At 37.3% G+C, this 13,944-nt stretch overlaps 1 protein-coding gene and 1 pseudogene across 4 annotated transcripts; both read left to right on the top strand.

The window, feature by feature from the left end:
- Nucleotides 1-2,728: 2,728 nt before the first annotated feature.
- Nucleotides 2,729-10,850, top strand: usf2 (upstream transcription factor 2, c-fos interacting). 3 transcript variants are annotated; one of them, XM_089122737.1, is made up of 11 exons: nt 2,729-2,832; nt 5,279-5,322; nt 5,442-5,560; nt 5,995-6,114; nt 6,231-6,393; nt 6,642-6,729; nt 7,010-7,054; nt 7,516-7,574; nt 8,782-8,876; nt 8,957-9,085; nt 10,617-10,850. In XM_089122737.1, the coding sequence occupies exons 1-11, from the start codon at nt 2,744-2,746 to the stop codon at nt 10,701-10,703; spliced, it is 1,038 nt and encodes a 345-aa protein (XP_088978863.1). In that variant the 5' UTR covers nt 2,729-2,743; the 3' UTR covers nt 10,704-10,850. The 3 variants fall into 3 exon arrangements, with proteins under 3 accessions (XP_088978863.1, XP_088978864.1, XP_039534732.1); XM_039678798.2 differs by lacking the exon at nt 2,729-2,832 and adding an exon at nt 3,602-3,784; XM_089122738.1 differs by lacking the exon at nt 7,010-7,054.
- Nucleotides 10,851-12,699: 1,849 nt separating this feature from the next.
- LOC120483697 (barrier-to-autointegration factor pseudogene) lies at nt 12,700-13,420 on the top strand (annotated as a pseudogene). The gene is made up of 2 exons (XR_016147290.1): nt 12,700-12,770; nt 13,100-13,420. The product of XR_016147290.1 is annotated as a barrier-to-autointegration factor pseudogene (transcript).
- The last annotated feature ends 524 nt before the right edge of the window (nt 13,421-13,944 follow it).

The raw sequence follows: 13,944 nt of genomic DNA on the forward strand, positions 1-13,944 counted from the left end.
AGTATGCATGATGTCAATGGTCCTTCTTTTGTTTGAAGAGTAGACTGTTCTGTAGCTGCACATATTCAATGGATTGCTTTGGTGCAGCGGTCAATGCAAAATGCTGAGTTGCATGGTTGCTTTGACAGGGGCCACAGCGTGGCTACCCACAGGCATACCTATAAAATGCAATAAACCCAATGTGTCCCAATCCAAAATCGAATTACTGAATCAGTTTTTCAATAAAGTTCACACATGAGCAAAAACTTCAAGTGGATTAAATTATGATCTGAAAAAATCTATCAATAAGTGAATGAACCAGGCAGCAAGCTGTAGAGAACCCATGCATTTAAAGAGATCATCATGTCGTTCCAAACCGTAAGACTTTCGTTCATCGTCAGAACACAAATAAGGATATTTTTGATGAAATCTGAAAGCTTTCCCTCCATTGACAGCAATGCAACTACCACTTTGACACTTCAAAAAGTTCATAAAGAGATTGTAAAACTATGTACTCTAAACAATGCTGGGTTTTTTTAACCCAAATATGGGTCACATATGGACAGACCCAAATGTTGGGTTAAAAAATGTCATTTCAAATTTTAACCCAACTTCAACTTTCACTTTCAACAGTATTTTTTTTTAATTACATATTGTTTAACCCATCATTTGGGTTTGTCCATAGTGGACCCAAATTTGGATTGAAACAACCCAGCATTTTTAGAGTGTATGAATTGAGCAGTTTAGTCCAAAATTTCTGAAGAGACACAGTCGCTTTTGATGAAGGTTTGACTGTTTCTGTTTGCTGATCAATAAGTGAATAAAAGCCTAAATTCAATCTGTCCATCAAAGCGATCGTGATGAACAACATGAGAGTGAGTAATTAATGACAGAACATTATTGACAAATTAAAATTTTTAGGTGAACAATCCCTTTAACTCAATTGGTGTGTCAAAAAAAACTTTCACAAAACAGTTTATAGACACTACAGCGGTGTAGTCAAATACATGACTTTATTCCAATGAACTATACATTACTGTTGTTAGGGAGAAGTTAGTTTGCAGTTTCATCAGGCAGAAGTCAGCTTCAAGACTCACAGGGAGTTTGTAGGTCGCCCCTCTTAAGGTGAAAGGGCAACTTTTTGAGCAATGTTGCTGGGCAATGTTGCCATCAATGGACAACCAGATGAGACACAGGGCCCACGGCCAATCTAAATTATCCAGATAGAAATTTATTGCCCAGTTTCAATGAGAAAGTGCACAAGCAACAATCCTTGGGCAAGATTGCCCAGCAACATTGCTCAAAAAGTTGCCCTGTGTATCATCACCTTACAGCAATTAAACCCTTCACCAAGGTCTATGCCCTTGCTTCAGGTTGAATAATTCTGAGATAAGAAATAGATAAACATAGTAGTTTCCCACACATACACTGATAGGCAGTAGCACATCTCCATCTGTACGGCTGCCACCAGGACCCTGAGTTAGGGACGAGTGGTCCTCCGAAGTTACAAGAAGGTGCCAACATGTCAAAGAAAACAAGTCAGTCAATCTCCAATAATGCAACTTGTTCCTTAACCTGCAACCAAGAATACTAAAACACACAGCTTCTTCAAGGTTTGATTTGGTCAGGCTCTATCAACAGGAGACTCTTCCCAAAACACCCAGATAACATGTTCTTTCTCTCAGTGAGAGGACACTTTAATCAAACACAGTAAAGTAAAGACTTGGTAAAAAAAAAAAAAAAAGGTCACTCAAATATTGTTCCAATGACCCCTGTGACTGTTGCTGTCAGGGTACCCCAGAAAAACATATGTATGTTTCTCATAAGCCTCATATTTCTCATATGTATAAATCGCATAAGCCTAGAGAAGTTATTCAACTCATGTGATATTTAGAAGGAAAAATATTAATACCTTAATCACTCATTAGCCTATATTTAAGCAGCAGGATTCCAGAATCCACCTCTTCTATATAAATATACCCCCCCCCCCCCCCCACACACACACACACTGTATATGAAATATATTTACTGCAGTTAAAAAAATGTCTTATGGTGAAATTTCAAAATGTAATTTACTCTGTCTGCAAAGCTGAAATTACTCCAGATTTCAGTGTCAAATGATCCTTCAGAAGTTGTTCTAATATGCTGATTTGCTACTCAAGAAACATTTTTATTATTATTTGTATCAGCAATGTTGAAAACAGGTGTGTGCGATTTTTTGGGATTCCTTAATGAAAAAGTTCAAAATAATAGCATTTATCTGAATTAGAAAGATTTTGTACATAGGCTACTGTTCAAAAGATTTTTTAAATTATTATTAAAGAAATTGATACTTTTATTCAGCAAGTAAGCCATGCATGAAATTGATCAAAGGTGAACATTTATAATGTTACAAAAGCTTTCAATTTTAGTCAGATGCGGAGAGCAGAAAAGAGACTTCTTAGAACATTTTTTTTTTTTTTTTTTAAATGACCGATCTTAAACGGTAATAAATGTATCTGTGTTGATTTCAACAGCTCAATTTGCCATGCAGCACAGCCTCGTGATTAGAACAGACTGGGTTAGAACCATGGTTTGAACAGGGAAGTGGGAAAACAACGCTCTTACTAGCAACACAATCTCATGTTTATTAATGCTAACGTGTTACACATGTATATCGAATACATATTTCTTATAATCTGTGTAGATATTTTCTATTGTCGAGTTTATTAATGTCAGAGATTGATAATGTCTATTTCCTATCCACTGCTTTTGCATTCGTGTCATGTGGTTTGACCAAAAACCCGGATTGGATCGCAGGGGTCACCTGAGGAAAAATCCTCACTCGTCATATTTGCGATTCATTTTGCTGTTGTGAGTATGACCCATGGTATGACCAAAGGAAACACGTATTTTGTACTTTTTATATGTTGTGAATTTACACACGGACAGGCTTTAAATCGTGGCTAAGGCACAATGTAAGGTTTTAAGTTCACTCAATTATTAAATGTGTTTTGAAAGCGTCAAGTTAATGTCATTCATTATGAAACATGCGAGGTTGTAGTAGCAATAGGCTAACAGTTGGTCAGTTAGTTATATCTCATTTGAAATTCAATTTCCAGTTTCAACGTTGAAAGTAACGTTATATCGCTATAATTTATACTTCGTGTTTATGTTTCTACCCCGGACCTGCGAAATACAGCCCGTGTTAGAATACGTACACAACCATAAGCGTGTTGTCACGTCAACCAAACATGTTTTATTCTTTTATTTCAACCTAACTCATACGTGTTATAATAAACACTCCACTCCATATTTTATTAGCGGCAGCGCTCAAATGTGGCCGCTATTAAAACGCGTGCGGAAGGATACGAGAAGATAGATAGCGAAACAATGCAGCTCGCGGTTTCGAAATACGGAGAAAATTAGTTTTTAATGTATTTATTAAAGCCTACGAGCAAACCAACAAACATGCCTAACGTTAACTCGAAAGCAAAACGTCTGAAAAGAAACCACTAAGCGACTCAACAGGTCGAGAGCTCGACTCGATAGAAGGGCGGGAGGAAGTAACAAACGCGACAAAGGCGCGCAGTGAGCGAAACAGCGACCGGTACACCTTCCGTCTTCCTCCACAGCGGTCTCCATTTTAACTCCTCGCCCAGCCTGCACCTCACGTGTCCTGGACTGTCTTTCTCACATGACCCGTGTGTTTGTCCCCGTGATCAGCGCTTCCATCTCCCGTATTTCAAGTGTCGCTGAATATCGCATTTTAAAATCCGCTCGCCTTCATGGATATGCTCGATCAGAGCTTGGACACCTCGACGAGGTGAGAGCGCGTCCTTTATGTACGGGCACCCTCAAGGCCCCAGTCAACCATTTTCTGCTCTGTTTTCATAGCAAGGCAGTTAGCAATCATCTTTTAACTTTATTTTTTGACTTTTATTAAGTTTTATGCATGCCATCAATTTGTTGGGTCAAACGTAAGATGTGAATAGCAGGGAGAAAAACAACAGATCGCAGGCCTTTTAACATTGATCGTCGTCGTATTTATATCACTATTAGCCCGGTTGCTAATTTGGTGATTTGTCTATTTGTGGTTATTAAAAATGCATGACCCCAAACCGGTGTTTATTTCATTTTAACAAGATAATTCAATAGTTATCTTTTCAGAAATAAAATATATACACTTTAAAGGAATTAAATGGAAATTTCGCGTTTAGTGCTGTCGAAACAAAAGCTCTTCAGCAGTTTAATGCATTGATTTACGTTACATTCTCTGCAACCTGCAACCAACCCACAGTCTTTGCAGTCAGAGGCTTTAACTTACATGCATTTTGAAGCATTTTTTCCCCTTTATAATTCCGTGATATTTATTTGGCTACATTTGTGATAACAAAGGAAGGAAACGTTGATGGTGGTAGTTTTTTTGATCTCACTTAAGTTTTTATCTCACAAGTTGTTTGATGATGCTAATGAAGGGGGGCGTTCACCGTTTCCTTGCTAAGTAACGTTAAGTTGGACAGGTCTCTTGACTCTTTAGAATAGATGATGGAGGTAATCGTAATGTATAGCTAGAACATCTTATTCCGTTCATTTGGCGTTTTTAAATTGATTTTCAAATCGCTTTTAGCCTTCTAATTTCTGCATTAAGACTCGATAATGTACTAGTGATGTCCGGTTATTTAACGAATAGTTCTTAAGTCGGATCTTTGCATTGAACCGATTCGCAAACCCGCTCTTCGCGATTCTTTTGGAAATCTGTTTGAGCGGTTGGAGAGAATAAATTAGCAAAATGAGGGAATTTGAAAAGCAGTACATGTGATTGAGACATGTACATTAATTTTAGTGTTATTTATTGTAAATTCAAGTTATATTCAGTGGCTGTTTAGACTAGTCTTCCAATAGAGTCATCTAATTATTTTCTTCAACACAGTCAGTTACATAAAAACGTATATTGATCTAATTTGGTACAGACAAGTAAGAGTGATTACCGTTAACTAACTACAAGTTGGTCAAACTAGTTAATAAGACAGTCATAACAAAATGGCATTGTTTGTAAAGCTGGCCCCATGTACTAAAACACTGAGATACATACCGTACAACTACAAAAAAACACAATTTTAATAAACAATATTATTGTTTTTGACTCTGTGTTGTTAAAAAAAATTACTTGATTTAATCATTTGACAGAATTGGGTCTGACTTTCCATCACTAGAATCTGCCAAAACTCTATTTGGTTTTTATCTGCATCTCTAGAGTTTCCTTAGAGATGTGAGTGGTTTCATAAGATGACCCGGAACGTTTGCTCTCTCTTTGCAGTCACGAGAAACAGGAAACTGAGGAAGTTGTTCAGCTGCAAGAGGGTGAGTAAAACATGCAGTGCTAAAGGATGTATGCATCAAATGAATGTTTAAAAGAAGAAAAAAAAATGCATATATCAATATAACGCAGTTAATTTAGACATTTCTTGTGCATTCCTCAGGAGAGGGGGTGGGGGCGGAGGAGCAGGCAGCGGTTACCATAGCGAGTGTCCAACAAGCAGCAGCGTTTGGAGACCACAATGTTCAGTACCAGTTTCGCACAGAGAACTCTGGTGGACAGGTCAGTGCGACCTTTGACCTTTCCAGGGGTTCAAACTGGGGTCATTCTGTAATAAAACATGACTTGGAGTACTCTGTCCCAGTAATGGCTCTTATGAGAATGCTTTTACGCCCAAGTGGTATTTTAACACTATTTGTATACAATTATAGTATTAATTCAAATTTTGAATTGGCTTTAATTGTATAATGGATAGTATCATGCTAGGCAAATAGCCATTCTTTTAGCAAACTTGCATTCTAAGTATGTAACACCCACTGTTCATTATGAAATGAATTCCCATCCTGCCTTTTTTGTTTTTGAACATCCTGTTTAAATCGTAGATTAACTTAAATATGGCAAGTCGTGTTGAGTATAATAAACTTTCTTTTGGTTGCTTGACTTAAAGATACAAAAATGTCTCCCATCAAAGTTCGTTGTGTTGTTTTCTGATACAGGTAACGTATCGCGTGGTCCAGGTAACAGAGGACCATTTGGAGGGAGCAGCAGATGGAGGAGCAGCAGTCAGTGTTGTGTCTACGGCCGCTTTTACTGGCACACAGCAAGCAGTAGCACAGGTGTGGACCAGACTGGAAGGATATACGGAGAAAAAGAAGCAGTGTATTCAAAAAGTAACATGAATGCAGTGTCAAATTAGCCTGCACACATCTTATATTTCTATATCTATTTCTAGGCTGTCATCCAGAACCCTTTTAGTAATGGAGGCAGTCCAGCAGGGGAAACAGTGGGGGGGGAGACACGCTTCGCCTACTTCCCAGCAGCCACTGTCAGTGACGGTACAGCTACAGCCGTCTCAGTGCAGGCCACGTCTGATCCAACCCTCACACAGGCTGGAGGTCAGTTTCACATGCCAAAGTCCACAAAACAGAGTTCGCCATTGACACCGTTAGTCGGTAATGTTGGTTCTAGTATGTCAGCGCAGATGCAGTGTTTCTAGCATCTCACATTGCATTTAGTACACGGTAAGATTGTGTATAGTGTATTATTACATAGCAATTAATGTGTATTAGCTGCTAAAATCAGTAGTATTTTGTCTGCTTTCTTGCTCATAAAATATTATTTTAACCTTTATTGTTTACTCTAGGTCAGTTTTACGTGATGATGAGTCCACCAGATGTTTTACAAACTGGAACACCTCGGACTATCGCCCCTCGTACGCACACATACTCAACGTAAGTACCGTTCATGGGTCAACATCCTTCCCTTTACCCAGTCTGCACGGCCCAGTCCATCCTTTGAACCCAATGCTTTGTACATAACGTTATTTTGATCCCTCAATTATTTCAGTTTGCAGAACAACTGTAAACAAAGAGTGTGGAATTTGATTTAAATATGAAAAAAACTGTCCAATGCAATGATTTCAAATACAAATATGCAAAGTATTGTCCAATCAGTTTGAGTACAGTCAGAAAAACAACCAAAAAATTTGTCCCACTTGCCTGCCATCCCCAGAGACCTTGGTGAACATGAGACTCTTCAACACAGCAGATCAGACTGGTGAGGAAGACCTTTTACATCCCCACCCCCTTTCAACCGCCAGCCCGTCCTTCTCCTCCAGATTCCACTGCACTAGCCCATTAATCACTACTGGGCTGCTGGCTTTTAATTCAATGATGGTGTTTGAGTTTTCTTCATATTCGGAAGACATCCGATTATAAATTGAATTAATTCTTGCCTCTGAATAAAACGAAATGAGGAAAAATCAAAGGGTTAAATGTTTCTTTCAGGCTTGTTACCTTTTTGTCCAGATTTCAGCAAATCTTTGGTAATAAATTTAATTTAAACTGACTGAAATTTGTGCTTCAACTGTTGTGATATCAGTAAACGGGCTGGAGAAATGTTTGTTTGCAAATAGGCTTCAGCTGTGTTGTGTTGTGCAGATTCATTTGGTGGTTTTGGTAGTTTAGTTAACTTAATCTCTCTCTCTCTTTCTCTCTCTTCTCTCTGTGCTTGCGCAGGAAGATTGATGGCCCCCGGGCACCTCGTGATGAGAGGAGGAGAGCACAACACAATGAAGGTGAACTAATGCATGTCTTTTTATAGCTCAAAATATATTCAGTTTACTTTCTAACTATTCTCTACACCATGGCAGTAAAAATAATCAACATGAAACGTCATTTGTAGCACATTTCACTTCTGTAACTCTAACGTGTCCAATTAAAGGATTAGTTCACTTTTGAAAAAACTTTTGCTGATAATTTACTCACCCCCATGTCATCCAAGATGTCCATGTCTTTCCTTCCTCAGTCGAAAAGAAATTAAGGTTTTTGATGAAAACATTCCAGGATTTTTCTCCATATAATTGACTTCAATGTGAACCAGACAGTCCAAGGTCCAAAAGACAGTTATTAACAGTTTCAGATGCAGCTTCGAATGTCTTTAAACGACACCAGACGATGAATAAGGGTCTTATCATGCGAAACGATCGGTTATTTCAAAACTTGTAATTTTTCGAAGGACAAATGCTAGCCTTGCTCTATTATGTGAGGCGCGTTTGTAACGTCACGTAATACGTAATTACGTTCAAAAGGTCACGGGCGACGTAGCCGGAAGTACAGAATCAAAATCGTCCGACATCGTTGTTTTACCTTTTAATTCCTTTTTTTTGTAAACGGCGTTTGAGTTAGTTTGCACGTTCAACCTATGCGTTCAACTTGTAAACACTGACTCTGTACTTCCGGCTACGTCGCCCGTGACCTTTTGAACGTAATTACGTAATACGTGACGTTACAAACGCGCCTCACAGAATAGAGCAAGGCTAGCATTTGTCCTTAGAAAAGTTACATTTTTGGAATAAGCTTTGAAATAACCGATCGTTTCGCATGATAAGACCCTTATTCATCGTCTGGTGTCGTTTAAAGACATTTGAAGCTGCATCTGAAACTATTATTAACTGTCTTTTGGACCTTGGACTGTCTGGTTCACATTGAAGTCAATTATATGGAGAAAAATCCTGGAATGTTTATTAAAAACTTTAGTTTCTTTTCGACTGAGGAAAGAAAGACATGGACATCTTGGATGACATGGGGGTGAGTAAATTATCAGCAAAAGTTTTTTCAAAAGTGAACTAATCCTTTAAAGCAGCTAGAAAACAACGGCAACAACAAACTGAAGGATAGGAATTGTATCCATCTGAAATATTGACTTCTACTTCTATGCAACGCATCGAGTAATTCGGACTACGGATCAATTTGGACTGTTGCTAAATGTTTTTCATTCTGTAGTGGAAAGGAGAAGAAGAGACAAAATCAACAACTGGATTGTCACACTGTCTAAAATCATCCCAGACTGCAATATGGACAATACCAAAACTGGAGCAGTAAGTACCAGATCTTTTCTTCTGGGACATATATAAGCTCTTTTCACCTGCTAATGTTATTGAAAACCTTTCGTCTGTAGAGTAAAGGAGGCATCCTGTCGAAAGCATGCGATTACATTAGAGAACTCCGACAGACTAACCAGAGGTTACAGGAGAGCTACAAGGAGGTGGAGAGAATACAAGTGGACAATGAGCTACTAAGACAACAGGTATATTTTTTGGTAACGTTGAATATGTAAGAGATACAGTGGGGTCTCAAAGTCAGACAACCACTTGCTACTTTTCTTCCTCATTATATTTTTTTAATTGCAAAATGTATTGTAAACATGACAATACAAGTGCTAGTTGACTTGAAAAATGAACATGTATTAAGTTTGTCACTCTTTTTGCTTTAATGAGTAAAAACTGTGTAAAAACCTGATGATCATTAGGGCCCTATAAAATCAGTTTTATTTTATTTTATTTATTTATTTTTTTCTAAAGTTTGTCTAATCATTTGTCTTCATAAAACTTTAACAAATTGATAATTTATCAAAATGTTCATAATAGGTCCCTATAATTTTTTTTTCTAGATCCTGTGTTTTACGATTTAATCTAATAAAGTGGATGCATAAAATGAACACATAACTTTAATAATTTAATCAAATAAATTAAAACGTAATCAAATTACCTTTAAACAATTTCTTATTTTTGGGGCAAGCAAAGTGGAGGTTTACAGTTTAAATCAAAGGTTTTTTTTTTCTTTGACTGTCCTAAAGCACAAAAATACTGAGATTTAGGACACATGCTAAATTCAAAAACTCGTTTCTCCAAAAAATAATAGTACAGCCAGTCATTCAACTTTGAAATGTGCATTTCATGTCGGAATGTTTGTTTTTGTTTTGGCACATGTGATCCCGCCCACTGCCAATTTACCCAATAGTATTTTGACACGCCAGAGTCGTCAAAAAAGCAGCCATGAAAGTCAGCAATCGAACTGGGTCAGAAGCACTTCCTGTTTCAGTTTTTTAACACTACATGAAAGCTGGGATAAAATACAACCAACAGAACATTTAAAACTGAATCAAAAAGTTAAACAAACATCTTTAAGATGTTTTCTTTACATGTGAAATAAAGAAAACAGTTACAAACTGAAACAGGAAGTGCTTCTGGACCAGTGTTCTTGTGAAATGGTCTATACATTAGCTGATCAACTTGCAGTGTGAGGCTTGTCACTTTCCATTGTCAGTTGCGCTCCTTCCTGTTGTTGAGTGTTCTCAATCTGGCAACCAGTGAGCATCGAGTCTGAGGTGGAGGATCAGGGGAAACGACTCTTTCCGATATTTTGAATTTGGCCTGCAATACCCATTTCAACAGCTAGCTGTCAATATTACATACAAAAATTGTACAATATTCTGTGCCATTCCATGTTATACAGAAAATTATATTTTTGTGACTGGATTTTGTGATTCCATCCACATTTTACGCATTGTAGAATACATAGAGCCCTAGATCAGGTTGAATCTTGGATTTTCAATAGATGCAAGTAATAATGCAAATATAAATAAATGCTGAGTTAAGAGATATTAAAAGTTAATTTTCAGGAAAAAACTAAAACTGATTTTCAATGTGCTCTGTTGACTTCTGAGAGATTATGTAAGGTTTAGAACACAGATTATTAAGTTTATGAGATCTGTGGTGGTTTGCTGACCAACTCTGATTGGGCAAATAGTAATATGTTGAATGTCTATCGTCCTGCAGATTGAAGACCTGAAGAATGACAACGCACTTCTCAGAGCGCAACTACAACAGCATGGCCTGGAAATCAGTGAAACTACATCACAGTGACAAAAAAAAAAATCATTATCACGAATAAACAGTTTCAAGTGGAGAAATAACCCCACTTGCTCACGCCTCATCACAGACTTAAGATGTTCTGCAACTCAAGTAGTGTATGAATGCTTGTTTGATACACAGACACACTTCCTTCTGAAGAGAGACTCTCTGACCGTTGTGAAAATAAGATCTGCTGTAAAAGCACACTTTGTTTTTTTTCTTCACCCCCGTGAGAACTCTACAACCTGGACTCTGATCCACATGGAATAACCCTCTTCTTCCAGAAGTATCCCGCTTGTCACAGGTCTTTGTCTTTGGTTTGAATCCTTGAATTGTGAACCAGTAATATGCCTGCTCATGCCTAATAGTCATCTTTTGTTCTGTTTGAAATATTTTGTGTATTTTATTTTTTTTATACTGTCTCTGACACGACAGAAGGTCTTTTTTCAAGGGTTTGTCTATATCGTATTTATTAGCTTTCAAGAAATTGTGCAGCAGCAGGTACAAAAAACCTTTGCATTTGATTTTGTTTTTCTATCCTGCAGTCTTTCCATATATTCGTCAGGCTGATCAGAGGCTTGACTTTTGTGGCACATCAAGACTAATTTACAGTATGAATATGCTTAGAATGCAAATGAAAGTGTATGTTCTCATTTGAAATAGAGACGTATGATACCTAAAACTGCATTACCTATGAATTTCAGTTTTCAGAGTCCATCATATTTAATGCACTGTGATTTTAGTGAAGGATGAACGAGTAGCTCAGGGTTTTGAGGTGCTGGACAATAGCCGAGGCTGTGGAACTCCCCGCTAACCTTGTAACCCTGCACTTTTTGCCCGTTGGCTTTAACATACTAGATTCTAAACATGTACTGTATATATATGTTTCAACCAATTGTTCTGAAGTCATTACTTAATTCAAAGAAATGTTCTTTTTAAGTCCTATATATCCCAGGGTCATTTATGTACAGCAAATAAAATGGAAGATGCACATTGGAAGCGGATAGAAATGCTACTATTTGTAGTGTTGGCTCATTTTTGTTGTAGCTAATCTTCCATCTTATTTTGTAACAATTCTATTTAGTTTAAATATCCATCAACAACAACAACATTTGAACAATAAAATCAAAGGTGAGCTATAAAGAGGAAGAAAACCCACTATTTATTGGGCGTTATTGTTAATGAGCTATGCATAAGGAAACCAAACCTAGTTTAAAAGCTAACCAAATTTATTTTCATATACTTCTTGATCTTTCTAGTTTTAGTTGTTTTATCTCCTTGTTTTAAGGCTGATTCAGGCCAGTTTTTCCCTTTCGTTGTCAGACGGGTTTGTTGCAAGGTTTGAATTATATAATGCTGTATTTGACTGTACTAGCAGCACCCATTTATGGTCTAGGGGGAAAAAGCGACAGATTTTAAACAGATTAGAAAAAGCATTAAACAATCTGTGATAGCAAACCGTGTGTTGAACCAGTGAAACCAATATATGTTTGAAATATTCCACATAGCAATACAGAGAGCGCACAGATAACCCTTAAAACACTGTCCTCTTCACAGTATTAATGCTGAACTTGAACGACTGTTGATTTACAGAGTCCAGAATCATAGTCTAATGCACTGCTGCTTTTAAAATCAAAGTATAGTAAGAGAATATTTTTATTCATGTACGTCTGGTTAGATTGATGTACACTTAGCATGGCATTCTTACCACTGGTTTGATATCTATAAGCTATACAACACAGTTGCTTTGTTTTTACCTAATGACTGTTGATGTTTATGTATGTACTTGTATAAAAAAGAGAAAAACAGAATTACAATATGTAGTTTTCTTTGAAATAAAAACAAAAGTGCTGAAATAAATGTGATTTCGCATGACGATTCATTGTGAAAATTACAACTTAATGTGTTTTCACTGGTTCTCACTAGCTGAGACATAGAGATCTTCTAGAGGAACTCTATATATGGTCTGTTCACGACACGTATCTACTTAAATGAAATGAAAAGCAGGACAGGCAGGAAACACCTCTGTAAAGGTGTGGCTTTAAATGTTTGTGTTGAGGATACAAAGGAAAAGACTGGGTGAGTGCGTAACAGAATTGTCGGAAGATTTTTAAAGATAAAGCTAAAACTAATTTTATTACGCTGTGGAGGATGCATTGTCAATATTTATAGTTTCCTGAATATTTATAGGATGCTACTAATACTACTCTTAAAGTTATGCTTCATCAATCATTATGTTAATATTTTTTTGTTCATTTCTAAAATTCAGCATTAAATATTCCCTACTTGGATGAGAACTATTGCATGGGAATATATTTCTGGATCTATGTGTAATATATTTGACTATATTTAGTATCAATCGTGAACCTTTGACAATACAGACCTTTTCTTGTTTATTTTCTCTATAGACAGTTTTAACAACAAATGTTGTCGACCCACAATTAGCTGCAATGACAACGTCCCTGAAACACAGACGTTTCTGTTCTGAGCCAATGGGGGATAAACTTGTTTATGAGATTCCTGGAATTGGTTCTGTGCTGGGCGGACGACTACAGAACAGGGGTATAATGAGAGCACGAGACGTCCTGGGGCGATTCCTGGTCTTGAACAAGGATGAGTGGAAATTTAAGAACTGGCTTAGAGACACATGTGGGGCAAATGCAAAGCAGCAGAGGGACTGTTACAACTGTATGAGGGAATGGACAAGTAATAATTTGTAAAGAAGAAAATTTTAACAAAATCGAGAGGGGCCAGTCGAGGTGGCTCGGGCATCTGTTCCGGATGCCTTCCTGGGAAGGTGTTCTGGGCGCGTCCCACTGGGATGGAGGGACTATATGTCTCCCGGCTGGCTTGGGAGCACCTCGGTGTCCCCCCGGAAGAGTTGGAGGAAGTGTACAACCAAAATAGTTTCCATTCACTTTAATGTCATTGTACGAGTATATCAATTTATTATATATGGATAATCTGTTTACTAGGGATTTATGTTCAGTGATGTGGAAATAAACAATCTGTGATTGTCAGTTTTTGTAATGTCTCATCCATGCCTTTATTCGTCCCAGTAATATAATGTCTTTGAATTATCTTAATTTAGTGGCTAAAATAATTTGACCACCATTTCAGTGACAGCTATTTGTGATTTAGTTATTGTTTGGCCATTGCTATAGATGACAGATCCCCATAGAAGACGATGGTAAAAATCTGAAATGTGTTTCTTGTAACAACAGAATAGTTAGTCACTATCAAAATAAATACT

This window comes from Pimephales promelas, chromosome 18, assembly GCF_988280905.1.
Source record: "Pimephales promelas chromosome 18, fPimPro1.hap1.1, whole genome shotgun sequence".
In the NCBI taxonomy this organism is placed as follows: Eukaryota; Metazoa; Chordata; class Actinopteri; order Cypriniformes; family Leuciscidae; genus Pimephales; species Pimephales promelas.